The sequence below is a fragment of the Salmo trutta genome, chromosome 3 (assembly GCF_901001165.1).
Source record: "Salmo trutta chromosome 3, fSalTru1.1, whole genome shotgun sequence".
NCBI lineage: Eukaryota > Metazoa > Chordata > Actinopteri > Salmoniformes > Salmonidae > Salmo > Salmo trutta.
This window is the reverse complement of record NC_042959.1, coordinates 53,290,376-53,305,488: the sequence shown is the minus strand read 5'-3', so window position 1 is coordinate 53,305,488 and position 15,113 is coordinate 53,290,376. Positions and strand designations below refer to the sequence as shown.

Sequence of the window (15,113 nt, the reverse complement as noted above, 5' to 3'; positions counted from 1 at the left end):
ATATTATTAAGCAATGAGGTATGAAATCAACTAACTGCTTAAACAGAGTTTCAGCAAATTACCAAGTATGAATGTCAATAGAAGCATGAGTTTGCAAGGTAACGTGTTTGCTCTGCTCTGCAACATATATTGGCCATTTACCACAAACCCCCGAGGTGCCTTATTGCTATTATAAACTGGTTACCGACATAATTAGAGCAGTAAAAATAAATATTTTGTCATACCCATGGTATACGGTCTGATATACCACGGCTGTCAGCCAATCAGCATTCAGGGCTCGAACTCCGTTGATAATAATGAACAGCCAGTCTGCTATGATGAGACATTTTTCAGTCAACCCAGTTTACTGGGACATACAGGATTGTTTAGTATAGGTTGGTTGAGGCAGTGCAGTGTTCACTCAGCCATGGGGTGGCAGTAAGGATTCCCACCCAGTCTCACACACCACTACCACCACTGCTCTTACACAGTACTACTTCCTCCATTTGCCTCCATCTAGTGTAGCCTATCACATCAAGGCACCACTTTTGCCAGTGGAAGCTACAACATTCCACAGTGCCAAGGTTTTGGTGTGGCTCTCTGGTTGGGGTTTCCTACCTCTTGTCAGAGGGGTAGAGCTCCACCGTCAGCACGTCCAGGGCGTTCCAGGAGGCGATGCTGATGCCCCCGAACAGACAGAGCAGAGCGATCATGGCCGACTCGCTGTTGCCGAACGACAGGAAGAAACAGCTGACACAAGAGATCACACTGGAGCCCGCTGGAGACAGAGAGGAGAGGAGGGAAAGAGATGGGGAGGAAGGGAAAGGGAGGGAGAAATGGGGTAAGGAGGGGTAGAGAGAGGGAGGGGGAAAGGGGAGAGGGAGAGAAGAAGAGAGGGAAAATGAGTGAATCTATGAATATGTCATCTAATATGTCTGCTATTCTTGCTGAATCCATTTTGGCCGTTGTGAGACAGACAATTCTGCCCAATCTACCATAGGTTAAGCAGACTACATTTAGTTTTCTTAAGGTTGCTGATCTCTATGTGTCGAAGACATGCACCAACAGTACGGTGCAAAATCAGATGACACCATTGTAGCCGTGACGACACTGTCGCCTCTCCTCGCTCTATTACCCAGCATCCTCAGCCGTCCGATCTTGTCCATGAGCAGCGCCGACACAATGTTGCCAGGCAACACGGCCAGGGTGCCCAGGAAGCTGACAAAGTAAATCATGTAGGCACTGTTCTCGTCGCTGAAGTCGCTAAGCATGCAGCCCTCCTTGTTGTGCAGGAAGGTGCTGTTGACCAGTTTGCTGTTGATCAGCCTGTACTTGAACAGATCTGCAGGGGAGAGAAGGAGGGGAGAGAGAGGAGAAGGGGGGGGGGGTATATTGACGAGAATTGTGGTTAAGTCGATTCAATGTAGGGATAGACTTTAATGCATTCTGTACTGCTCGGATCTTTAATGTCAGCTATCTCATATGAACACAGTCCCATAAACCACAGTCATTCTAACGGATGAATGACAGAATATGAACTGGGGCGTAAGGTTCACATATCTAGGGCCTATTCAATGAGTTACAAAATAAAATACATTCATAATACTGAATTCTTTATTCTACTGTACATAATTGAACGGTTTGTCCATACTGTCCAAGCCTAACCTCTGACCTCAAATCTCTAGGTTTTGCTCTGCTGTACTTCTCAGCATGAAACCATCATGTGGTTAGTCCCATAGTGGGTTAACATTCTGCACTATGGCAACAATCTAGCAGGTTCTAGCTCTTAGTGGGAAAGCACAGAGGGATTAAGCAATAAAGCAATAGCAGTGAAATTAGTTTCTAATTCAAATTCAAATGAGTAGCTCCTGCATGGCATTGATAGCAGCAGAGTGATTGCTTGACTAGTCTAATGACGGACAAACACCTAACAGAACGAGAGGGAGGCGTTTAGATAGTCCCTATCGTACGCTCTGATAACGTCTTGAGAGAGAGAGAGAGACAGAGAAAGAGAGAGAGGCTAAGCCATTAAAAGGCTTGTGTTTGGCTGATAGTAGGTTTCTATCGTTGAGCGTGTAATGTCAGAGATGAAATTGGATTCTGCCGATGGATCGAGAGGACTTCAAGCTCATCAATATTACCCATCTTTTGTCATCAGCCATACAGATGAATCATCTTCTTGTGCAGGCTGCTTTTTGTTTTTGGAAAAATCTATCATTTAGTTTGAGATGACTGACAGTTATGTCATTTGCAGGCGGAAGTAAAACAGGATTGGGGCTGTGTTGCTAGGATACCTCTCTCTGTCTGCATTGCTACATTATGTTACAGGACCAGGGAGTAGAGTGACGGTAATTGAGCCATTTTGTCTTGTATGAAGCATATAATTGGAGCTGATTCTCTGCTCTGTTTCTGGCTCTGTTTCTGTAAGAGAGGTTGAACACCTTAGTAAGAAATGCATAAGATCTATATGAACAACATGAGACATTTTTAGCTCCTTAGACAAAATATGGCATACAATTGTATTTTATCTGTCAATCAAACACAGAAGCCACTAACACGATTGAGATTACAGTACTTAGATTAGTTAATGAAGGAAAACCCCGTATAAGCAAAACAAGACATCCACAACTTATAATTCCAACAAACACTGATACAACACTCTCATCAGCAGAGAGTTGTAAACAACTGACCTGTGTTGTAGAAGAGGGTGGCGATGAAGGTGCAGTTCTTGAAGAAGGTGTTGCTGGAGGTGATGTCTTCAAAGTAGCACTCCTCAAACAGAGAATCCTCGAACACCATGGACTTCATCTTCAGATTCATAAACCTGACAGAGAGATAGAGAGATGGGGGGGAGAGAGAGAGTGAGAGAGAGAGAAAGAGTTTGTTTTAACATCAGAATGACTGAATGACCCTTGACCTATTTACTGTATGAATGGCTTGGTAACCCTGCTGCGTTCCCATGACAACGCTGGTGAGGGAAGAGGGAAGGGGGACCTACTTGTCGTTGAAGTACTCTCCGTTGCGGTGCACCTGGTTCTCCAGGGTGAAGTTGAAGGTGACGTGCTCCACCTTCTCCTTGATGAAGACCTTGGTGCGCGAGGAGTACTCCTGCTTCTGGAGATACTTGATCATGTCAGGGAACCACACCGTCAGCCCATAGTAACTGAGGGAGAGAAGGGAGATGGATGTTAAGACAGACGTAGGGATCGTGATGATATACTTAGTACAATCCACTTAGAAGGGATAGGACACTAACTACATCATCAATATCAGTAATGTAAAACTACATTTTCACTTGAGTCAGACAAAATCTAATCAAAGTGTGTTGGTCGCATACACAGATTTGCAGGTGTTATAGCAGGTGCAGTGAAATGCTTATGTTACTAGCCCCAACAGTGGAGCAGAATGCCTCGCAAATACAATACTAGTACACAAATAATCTAAAAATCTAAACAAGAAATCAAGTTAGTTTATTATACCAGTAATTCATTCTATGCGGATCTGACTTTGGCTGTATGTTATCTGAAAACAGTTTTGGGAGCTTGACTTTACCTGAACGACATAGAGAACCACACAGCCATCATCATGAGAGTGGTGCGACAGTACTCAGGAGAGAATATGGCCAGGAAGTTGCTCCACACCTACAGGGAGGTTCACAGACACACACACACGCGCACACACACACACGCACACACACACACACACACACACACACACACACACACACACACACACACACACACACACACACACACAAACCGACACACACACACACACACACACAAACCGACACACACACGCACACAAACAATATATCTCAAAGGAAGTATCTCTACAATCTACAACAGCATTAAATTAACATAAAGTTCCACGTTCCACACAAGCCAACAGTAAACACAGCTAGTAAACACAGCTAGTAAACACAGCTAGTAAACACAGCTAGGGATTCTCTGCACACAGGCACTTTATAAACGACGGGGGCTGATATACAAACAATCATTCCAGTCTCTCACTCTGTAGTTAAGAGCATATAAACATGAACCTACTCTGTTCTCTTTGACAGTAATAGCAGTGGTGATGAGAGGTATGAGAGAGGTATGAGAGAGGTATGAGAGAGGTATGAGAGAGGTATGAGAGAGGTATGAGAGAGGTATGAGAGACTATAGGCGGAAGATAGCCTAGCGGTTAGAGCGTTGGGCCAGTCACAGAAATGTCACTGGTTTGAATACCTGAGCCAACAACGTGAAAAATCTGTCGATCTGCCCTTGAGCAAGGTACTTAACCCTAATTTGCTCCAGGGGAGCTGTACTACTATGGCTGACCCTGTAAAACAACACATTTCACTGCACCTATCTGGTGTATGCGACAATTAAAATATGTTTTTTGGTATACAGATGCTATTTAGATTGCGCTAGATATAACACCTTTTTGTTAGACCAATGATGCGCATTCAAAATGTAGAAGAAAAAGGAGAAGGATGGATAATCCTCCCATTCTTGTTAAAGTATTCACTCAATTTAGCCCCAGTTGACCAAAGGTCCTCAGGAGAGCAAGTGAAACATTACGTTCGTCTCTGGTTTAGCTGTTCATTACCAGTATGATGCTATGTTACCTGGTTGAACAGGTTAAGGTAGAGTATGTTACCTGGTTGAACAGGTTAAGGTAGAGTATGTTACCTGGTTGAACAGGTTAAGGTAGAGTATGTTACCTGGTTGAAGAGGTTAAGGTAGAGTATGTTACCTGGTTGAACAGGTTAAGGTAGAGTATGTTAACTGGTTGAACAGGTTAAGGTAGAGTATGTTACCTGGTTGAACAGGTTAAGGTAGAGTATGTTACCTGGTTGAACAGGTTAAGGTAGAGTATGTTACCTGGTTGAACAGGTTAAGGTAGAGTATGTTACCTGGTTGAACAGGTTAAGGTAGAGTATGTTACCTGGTTGAACAGGTTAAGGTAGAGTATGTTACCTGGTTGAACAGGTTAAGGTAGAGTATGTTACCTGGTTGAACAGGTTAAGGTAGAGTATGTTACCTGGTTGAACAGGTTAAGGTAGAGTATGTTACCTGGTTGAACAGGTTAAGGTAGAGTATGTTACCTGGTTGAACAGGTTAAGGTAGAGTATGTTACCTGGTTGAACAGGTTAAGGTAGAGTATGTTACCTGGTTGAACAGGTTAAGGTAGAGTATGTTACCTGGTTGAACAGGTTAAGGTAGAGTATGTTACCTGGTTGAACAGGTTAAGGTAGAGTATGTTACCTGGTTGAACAGGTTAAGGTAGAGTATGTTACCTGGTTGAACAGGTTAAGGTAGAGTATGTTACCTGGTTGAACAGGTTAAGGTAGAGTATGTTACCTGGTTGAACAGGTTAAGGTAGAGTATGTTACCTGGTTGAACAGGTTAAGGTAGAGTATGTTACCTGGTTGAACAGGTTAAGGTAGAGTATGTTACCTGGTTGAAGAGGTTAAGGTAGAGTATGTTACCTGGTTGAACAGGTTAAGGTAGAGTATGCTACCTGGTTGAACAGGTTAAGGTAGAGTATGCTACCTGGTTGAACAGGTTAAGGTAGAGTATGTTACCTGGTTGAACAGGTTAAGGTAGAGTATGTTACCTGGTTGAACAGGTCAGCCAGCTTCATCCTCCATCTCTGGTACCAGGCGGTGCCCTCTCCCATGTCCACCAGCTCATCCATCTGCTTAACTGTCTTGATGGTGGTCACCTAGGGGCAACAACACAACTCAGTCACACTTCCTTAACATAATTACTCCCTAAACAAGTTTATCAAAGCTTAATTCATCCTCAAATAACTAATAAGTTCAAGCTAATTCATGCAAATTGAACAAGGGTCCTCCTCACTGTAAACGTATGAGCGAGGCTGTGTTTGCTCAGAGGCAGTAATTGCAAGATGATAAATGAATATAAAAATGTCCCCTCATTTCTTTCCTCTGAATAAAAGACTGCTTCACTTCACAGACTAGATGTGTCTGATAGGGGTTTGATAGTAGTTTAGGATGGATGTACTGTGTGTGTGTGTGTGTGTGTGTGTGTGTGTGTGTGTGTGTGTGTGTGTGTGTGTGTGTGTGTGTGTGTGTGTGTGTGTGTGTGTGTGTGTGTGTCACTCACAGAGAAGACCCTCTCTGGGTAGCCCTTCGCCCTCATGTTGGTGTCATGGACCTGTTTCAGAATCATCCAAGCCTCATCGTGTTTCCCATTCTACAACAGACAAGACAGACATATTTGTCTAATGAATAGCTAAATAAATAGGAACTCATTATAGTATATTTGTCAGGGTAATCAGGATCCCAGCAGGTGTATGATGAAGGTAGCTACTGTAGGTGTCATGATATTCAAACACAGCAGTAATTCCCGAGTTAAACCCAAGATGATAAACAATGCCTTGGGTAGCTACTATTTTTGTTATATTTTGATTGGTGGTTGGTGGATTGACCTCCAGGAAGAAGCGTGGGCTCTCGGGCATTGTGGTGAGGGCAGAGATGGCTGCCACAGAGGGGAAGGCACACACCAACACAAACACACGCCAGCTGTGGAACTGGTACGCAGAGCCCATCTGGAAACTCCAGCCTAGAACAGGGACATAAAGAGGTTGAAGAACTATGGTACAAGGGTCATACCAGACAGCAGTATACAGGACGATAAGCATATGCATCCATGTTTGATAGGAGCATAACAAAAAATATGATGATTGTTTCTCTGTGTATAAATTGTGTGTATTCAATTGTCTTTAAATGTACAGTATGTGTAATCCTTGCTTGGAAACCAAATTTCACTCGGGTGGTAGAAATGAACTGACTTATTGACCGACGAACAACCTCCCAACCGACTCACTAATTTGTTGATTGATTCATTGACTGATTGACTGGTTGGTTGATTGGTTAATTGACATTTCTCACCATAGTGGGGGATGATGGCCCAGGCCATGGCAGAGGCGTAGATGCCACCGATCATCCAGAACATGCAGAGCCAGCTGAGGTGCTCTCCTCTCTTCTCCTGGGCCAGGAACTCAGAGTAGTAGGAGAACACGATGGGGATGGAACCACCGATGCTGGGAGAGGGAGGGAGAGAGGGAGAGAGAGGGAGAGAGAGACAGAGAGGGGCCAGGAAAACACAAGAGGAGAGTGAGAGGGGATGAGACATTGAGAAAGAGTGAGCGAGGGACAGGGATGACAGAGCAAAAATGTGGAAGAAGAGAGGAGGGGGAAGGGAGAGTTATGAAGACAGGCGATGAAAGAAAGAGAAAGAGAGAGAGCGAGAGAGAAAGAGAAAAACAGAGACAGAGAGAGAGAGGAAATAAAGTGTCTCTTCAGCATATTAAACCATTTCAATAATCTGTGCCAGCATAATAACATGATCAACATCAATAATAGACAGGCTTTATACACATTTCATCCAGTTGATTTAACCAAGCTTGGATCGCTTCCAGACTTCCAGCTTTGGGAGTCATTGCGGGGTACATTCATTTTGGGATCATTTACAGTCGGCACTAGTATTTATAGCCGAGTCGTTCTCAGAGGAGAAGTGGTGTGTGACACAGCGTCCTTCCTTACCCCACGCCGGAGAGCAGACGGCATAAAAGGAAGGAGCTGTATCCTTGAACGAAGGAGGAGAAGAAGGCAAACACGCTGTTGATGGAGAGAGAAATGAGGAGGGTCTGTCGCCGTCCGATCCGGTCGGCCAGGCCGCCCCACAGGAAGGCCCCCACCATCATCCCCAGGTACACAATAAGACCTGAGAGAGGGAGAGAGGGAGAGAGAGAGAAGGGGTGGGGGAGTGGGAAGGAGAACAAAGGAGAGAGAGAGAAAAAGACAGGAGAAAAGGTGAGAGAGAATATAGGGATGGAGGGGGAGAGAGAGGGAAGGAAAATATATTAATACCTATCAGGGTTATTATAAAAAAGAGTTCCAAAATGGTTCTTTCACTGTCCCCATAGGAGAAACCTTTTTGGTTCCAGGTAGAACTATTTTCTGGTCCATGTAGAACCCACTGTGTAAAGGGTTCTACCTGGAAACAAAAATAATTTTTCAAATGGTTCTCCTATGGGAACAGCCGAAGAACCCCTTTAGCACCTATTTTTACAAGAGTGTATGGATCATAGAAATAGAATGGATAGAACGGGCGTCCCCATTCAAGTCAATAATGGTGTAATAGGTGGACTGGCAGCCATTGCGAGTATACCCATAGGAGCAAATCAGGAAGTAAAAGCAGGAAGTGTACCCATTAGTCTCTGCTGTGATTTATTGACTCAACTCAACTGACATTACAAAAAATGTATTCCATTGCATGAGCCACATCAGTTAGCATCGTGTGAATGAACATTCTACATTACCATGGAAATGATTGCATCACAATACCAGGCAGCCATTGCGAGTGTACCCATGAGTTTCCCAGTCAAATTGCCAGGGTTAGAGCTTTCAAGCTCATTATTGTATTCATTCTATTTCTATTGTATGGATCAATACATTCATTGATATTTAATTCTGTTTAGCTCTCGATAGATTTCCAAGCAATCCTTAGTGGTTAGAGCGTTGGGCCAGTAACCAAAAGGTTACAAAATTGAATCCCCAAGCTGACAAGGTAAAAATCTGTCATTCTGCCCCTGAACAAGGCAGTTAACCCACTGTTCCTAGACCGTCATTGAAAATAAGAATTTGTTCTTAACTGACTTGCCTAGTTAAATAAAGGTAAAATAAAAAATAAATAAAAATTAGGCAGTCTCATCGTACAGATATACAATGGCTTCTTGTACCACAAAAAAATGTATTAAAGAATGTTATATACTTTTAACATTATTATGTGTCAAGCGTCTCAGAATACAGGTGTAGGATCTTCATTTGATCACCCTGTTGCAGGAGAACTTTCCTGCAATGCAGAAAATAAAAAATGCGTAGTGCATTTGAGGTTTAAAAAGGCTTCTGAAGATTAGAGTTTCATTTCCCACTTTAAAATACTTTCAGACTTGATTTTCCCTTGCTTAAAATGTATCAACCCCTACAAAAAATGTGCATTAATTATAATCCACATAATAATTCACATCTCCTGTTGCTGCAGGGTGCTTTAGCAAACTGGCTCAAATTAAGATCCTACACCTGAATGGGTGCTGATCTAGGATCAAGTCCCCCCGTCCATGTAATCGTAATCATTTTATCTAAATACAAAACTGTCCTAAATCAGCAATCCAACTCTGAGATGTTTGACACATAAGGCCCCAGATGTGAAGAAACTGAAGTTATATTGCAAAAAAGTGACAGGCGAAATGCTTACATGAATACTGTGGAAGATAGTGATAAATGAAATGATTAAATACATCTCAGTGAAATGACACGTCCTTAATCTAACCACCAACATGTCAAAACTGGTTGCCACTAGACAGCACCATCACCACTTCCTTAACCCATTCATGTCCATAACGGAAATGTATAATTTCCTTTAGTACACTTGTTTTCTGAGCTTACTGATGACAAATCTGAAGACATTCTTTTAATCGGTCAAACTTTTTCTTCAATGAGAGTTTTCTATATTTAAGCAATAATACATGAGACGTGTTCATAGCCATGAGGAGAAGCCGAGCTGACCACCACAGCCAAGATAAAAAAATGTATAACACATGGACTCGGGTTACCAGTGCTAAAAAGCAAGATTATTTCCCAAACCAGGTATTTCTTTACAAAACGTGATGCTACATTCACTAACACTGGTTGTCAAGTGCAATTCCAGGCATTCTCTGGTTGTTAGTTATATTCGTATTGACTGCCATGGAAAGCAAAACTACCCAAGTGCTGGTTGATAGTTCTAGAACTTTGCAGGTTGCTATGGCAAACAAAAATGGTTGTTATGGAGGCTCTTCCCTCTGCTAGCTAGCCAACTACACAGCTAGCACAATCACTTCAGACTCAAGCTGGAAAGACAGCAAACTAGCTGCATTTTGTTTTACCTGTTTTTCTATTGACATTTCTTTGAATATGGCCATAAAAATGATTCCGATTCGTTATTTTGACTGGCTGAGAAAAGCTGCCTGTCGGTCTCATTCTGACTCCTGATACGTTCATTATAATGGGACACAGTGGAGATCGAATTTCAATATTGCAACAATGTTGCAAATGTCAGAGATAATGTCAAGATGCTTTTTACAGTGGAGATCAAGTTTATAAATTGCATGGCGGGACAGATGAAACAGTGGATCTGTAAAAGTAGTCGGAGTAGTGCGTTGCTAGGTAACAATGTAAACAAGGGTACTTTTTATGAATGTTCCGTCTCTAACAATGGGAATTCCAATCTACCTGTTGTATAATTAAGCAATAAGGCACTAGGGGGTGTGGTATGTTTTATTTCACCTTTATTTAACCAATATACCACGGCTAAGGGCTGTTCTTATGCACGAAGCAAAGCAAAGCTCCTGGATACAGTTCTTAGCCGTGGAGGTTGAATGGGCAAGACAAAAGATTTATAAGTGCCTTTGAACGGGGTATGGTAGTAGGTGTCAGGCGCACCGGTTTGAGTGTGTCAGAACTGTAATGCTGCTGAGTTTTTCAAGATCAACAGTTTCCCGTGTGTATCAAGAATGGTCCACCACCCAAAAAACATTCTGCCAACTTGACACAACTGTAGGAAGCATTGGAGTCAACATGGGCCAGCTTCCCTATTGAATGTTTTCGACTCCTTGTAGAGTCCATGCCCCGACAAATTGAGGCAGTTTAGAGGGCAAAGGGGGTAGCAACTCAATATTAGGAAGGTATTCCAAATGTTTTGTACACACTTGTACACAGATTTTCCAGACCAGTATACAGTACCAGTCAAAGGTTTGGACACACCTACTCATTCCAGGGATTATCTTTATTTTTTACTATTTTATACATTGTAGAGAAATAGTGAAGACATCAAAACTATGAAATAACACATATGGAATAATGTAGTAACCAAAAAAGTCTTAAACAAATCAAAATATATTTTATATTTGAGATTCTTAAAAGTAGCCACCATTTGCCTTGATGACAGCTTTGCACACACTTGGCATTCTCTCAACCAGTTTCATGAGGTAGTCACCTGTAATGCATTTCAATTAACAGGTGTGCCTTGTTAAAAGTTAATTTATTTCCTTCTTAATGTGTTTGAGCCAATCAGTTGTGTTGTGACAAGGTAGGGGTGGTATACAGAAGATAGCCCTATTTGGTAAAAGACAAAGTCCATAATATCAAGAAAAGCTCAAATAAGCAAATCTTAAATAATTATGAATAGATCCACCATTGAGCACAAAAACAACACTTGTTACAGAATATTTTACATAGAAATAACATCATTACTTTAAGACAAGAAGGTCAGTCAATATGGAATATTTCAAGAAAGTTTCTTCAAGTGCAGTCGCAAAAACCATCAAGCGCTATGATGAAACTGGCTCTCATAAGGACCGCCACAGGAAAGGAAGACCCAGAGTTACCTCTGCTGCAGAGGATACGTTCACTAGAGTTACCAGCCTTTTTATTTAACTAGGAAAGTCAGTTAAGAACAAATTCTTATTTTCAATGACAGCCTAGGAACAGTGGGTTAACTGCCTTGTTCAGGGGCAGAATGACAGATTTTTACCTTGTCAGCTTGGCGATTTGATCTTGAAACCTTTTGGTTACTAGTCCAATGCTCTAACCACTAGGGTACCCTGCGTCACAGAGTTCAAATAACAGACACATCTCACATCTGTTCAGAGGAGACTGCGTGAATCAGGCCTTTGTGGTTGAATTGCTGCAAAGAAACCACTACTAAAGGAAACCAATAATAAGAAGAGACTTGCTTGGGCCAAGAAACACGAGCAATGGACATTAGAACGGTGGAAATTTGTCCTTTGGTCTGATGAGTCCAAATTTGAGATTTTTATTCCAACTGCCGTGTCTTTGTGAAATGCAGAGTAGTTGAATGGATGATCTCCGCATGTGTGGTTCCCACCGTGAAGCATAGAGGAGGAGGTGTGATGGTGTGGGGTTGCTTCGCTGGTGACATGGTCTGTGATTTATTTAGAATTCAAGGCACACTTAAACAGCATGGCTACCACAGCAATCTGCAGCGATACGTCATCCCATCTGGTTTGCGCTTAGTGGGATTATCATTTGTTTTTTCAACAGGACAATGACCCAACACACCTCCAGGCTGTGTAAGGGCTATTTGACCAATAATGAGAGTGATGGAGTGCTGCATCAGATGACCTGGCCTCCACAATCACACAACCTCAACCCAATTAATATGGTTTGGGATGAGTTGGACCGCACAGTGAAGGAAAAGCAGCCAACAAGTGCTCAGCATATGTGGGAACTCCTTCAAGACTGTTGGACAAGCATTCCTCATGAAGCTGGTTGAGAGAATGCCAAGAGTGTGCAAAGCTGTCATCAAGGCAAAGGATGGCTACTTTAAATAATCTAAAATCTAAAATATATTTTAATTACTTTAACACTTTTTTGGTTACTACATGATTCCATATGTGTTACTTCATAGTTTATGTCTTCACTATTATCCTACAATGTTGAAAATAGTAAAAATAAAGAAGTAGGTGTGTCCAAACTTTTGACTTGTACTGTATATAAAAAAATATTTAAAGACACATAAACTCCTACAGTATATTATACAGCATAAGCAAATCCAAGTCAATGGTGAGTGAGATATGCTAAAGGATTCTCCTTCTTTTTACATTTTAGTCATTTAGCAGATGCTCTTATCCAGAGCGACTTACAGGAGCAATTAGGGTTAAGTGTCTTGCTCAAGGGCACCTGGACAGATTTTTCACCTAGTCGTCGAGGGGATTTGAAACAGCTACCTTTTCGGTTACTGGCCCAACACTCTTAACTGCTCTCTCACAAGCACAAGTGTGCACACACATACCACAGACATCAATGCAGACCCACGTGTATGTACTGTATGTCTGTAGCATGTGTGTATACCACAGACATACAGTCCCAAGTTCTTATTATACCTCAGTGGTGTAAATACACCGACACGATGACTCACACACACAGACACACCAGCCTGTTGGCGAGAGCAAAGCTTGGCATACACACACTCTCTCTCTCTCACACACACACACACACACACACACACACACACACACACACACACACACACACACACACACACACACACACACACACACACACACAATCTATCTCTCTCTTTCAACCCCATTGACTTCCTGTCCGTAGCGATGGCATTCGCTAAGCACCCAATGACACGAGATAGTGGGTGTGATTGATCTGACTGAAATAGGAATGCGTTCTGTTCTCTCTGGCTGTCTGGCGCGGGGATGTCTGTGTTTGAATATTTCCTCTCTCTGTGCGGTGCGGAGAGCTTTTTGGCTGCTTGTTACTGAAGCGGATTGATTCTAATGTAATTTTTAAAATTTTTACAATCGCTAGGACCCATTTCTCAATACTTAGGTCCCTTTTTCAAAACTCTTCACACAGTTCTCCTAACTAACTTTCAGCTTGGCACAGCAGTTCATTTCCCGTTCAAAATGCCCTAAAACTACCAAAACACTTCATACATGTCTCAAATCAACTCGTTCTTCCATAACACTAGCAAAGGTTGTCACCCAACAAGCACACGTTGTCACTCATAAGAAAATGACCTAAACAACACTAACAACAGGTAGCGTTACACAATGTTTTCTTTACAAAACAATAATGACACCTCTCTCCTGTTTAGAATTCACTGCAGTATATGTTACAGGAATGTATCAGACATGATGCAATGTGCTTCAATATGTTTTATGTCATTTTATAGCATTGAGTGATTCCAAAATACAATAATTTGTATATACACCATCTACCGATACAGATACAGTAGCAATACTAGTCAACCCTGTCTTATGCATTTGGCCACAGTTTCTCATCCACGTCACATCTTATGTCATCTTGGGCAATACACCTAGGAAAGAATCTTTTGGCATGCCTGGTCCATCCCTGGCAATCTTCTGCAGATATGTCCAGGCATCCAGCATTCATTGCATCCAGGAGGGACATTTGATCATGTGGATGGTGGTCATAAACCTTCCACCTCCATGAGGAAAATAATTCCTCTATGGGGTTGCAACCCTTTCCTCACCTGGCACAACCCTTCCATAGAGGTCACCCAGGAATGAAACGAGATGCTCGGTGTTGTATGGCTCAAAACAATTACAATTACTCACAAGTAGGTTTGGAGGCTTTGCTCAATTTACTTCTGTAATGTGCAGTTCAGTCAGACGCCCTTGCAGAATGCACATCTTACCTGTTGTTTTGCCGGAAATTTCTCAGAATAGATGCCACTGTTGAGCGTTGCAGATTTGGCTGCACTCTCAGACCAGCCTCTCTCATTGATAGATCATGATTTATTACATGATCAATTATAGTAGCCATAATCTCATCTGAGACTACAGCTCTTGATCTTCCTCTCAGTCTTCTTCCACCACACGTACGTACTCCTCTCCCTCTCCCAGCCACTCTTCTTCCTCTGTCAGCCACTTCTCTATCTCTGGCTGGGTCCATGTTTACATTATAGTACAGCATTATTCCTAAGATGTCCCCTTTTGTATAGATGGTAATGTAATTAAAAGACTAACACCTGGGCAGGTGTTCAGCTACAATGGGAATCAGCTGTGGTTGGTCTAATTGTTTTGATAGTATTTAATTTTTTAGATTTTGAATATATTTCAATACGGCATTACTGTAGAAATGTAGCAAATTTATGTCTTATTCAATTTTGTGTTATTTTAGGTTTTGAACTTAAGTTTAACAGTTTTGAAAAGAGTATGTAAACATGTGCAAATTGGCCTGTAGGTACATAGAGTTTTGGTGGTGGTTGTGTCTGAGTGAGAAAAGAGTTCATGAAAATTGAAAGATGTAGTCATTGAATGCATTTTGTGCCGAAGCAATGAAAAATGATCCATAGTTCAGCCTACATGGACTGCTGTTATGTTCACTGTGTGAAGAGTTTTGAAAAAGTGACCTAAGTATTGAGAAATGGGTCCTAGCGATTGTAAAAAAAATGTAACTTGGATGAAGAGAATAAAAAGCTCTTGATCATGTTTTAACTGTTATTGGACTTACCATGTCATTGAGAAATGATTTCTGTAGTCATAATGAATTTAAGATATTTAGCATTCTCACTATG

The 15,113-nt window shown here is 41.9% G+C and overlaps 1 protein-coding gene across 1 annotated transcript in view; it reads right to left on the bottom strand.

The window, feature by feature from the left end:
* LOC115178475 (synaptic vesicle glycoprotein 2A-like) overlaps window positions 1-15,113 on the bottom strand; it is a 53,784-nt gene that overhangs the window by 4,380 nt on the left and 34,291 nt on the right. Inside the window, exons 3-12 of the mRNA XM_029739684.1 lie at window positions 7,538-7,718; window positions 6,884-7,035; window positions 6,421-6,554; window positions 6,096-6,185; window positions 5,584-5,691; window positions 3,532-3,620; window positions 2,978-3,142; window positions 2,670-2,803; window positions 1,115-1,321; window positions 598-757 (exon numbers count right to left, since the gene is read on the bottom strand). Coding sequence (XP_029595544.1) covers window positions 598-757; window positions 1,115-1,321; window positions 2,670-2,803; window positions 2,978-3,142; window positions 3,532-3,620; window positions 5,584-5,691; window positions 6,096-6,185; window positions 6,421-6,554; window positions 6,884-7,035; window positions 7,538-7,718 — 1,420 coding nt within the window. The remainder of the gene's footprint in view (window positions 1-597; window positions 758-1,114; window positions 1,322-2,669; window positions 2,804-2,977; window positions 3,143-3,531; window positions 3,621-5,583; window positions 5,692-6,095; window positions 6,186-6,420; window positions 6,555-6,883; window positions 7,036-7,537; window positions 7,719-15,113) is intronic.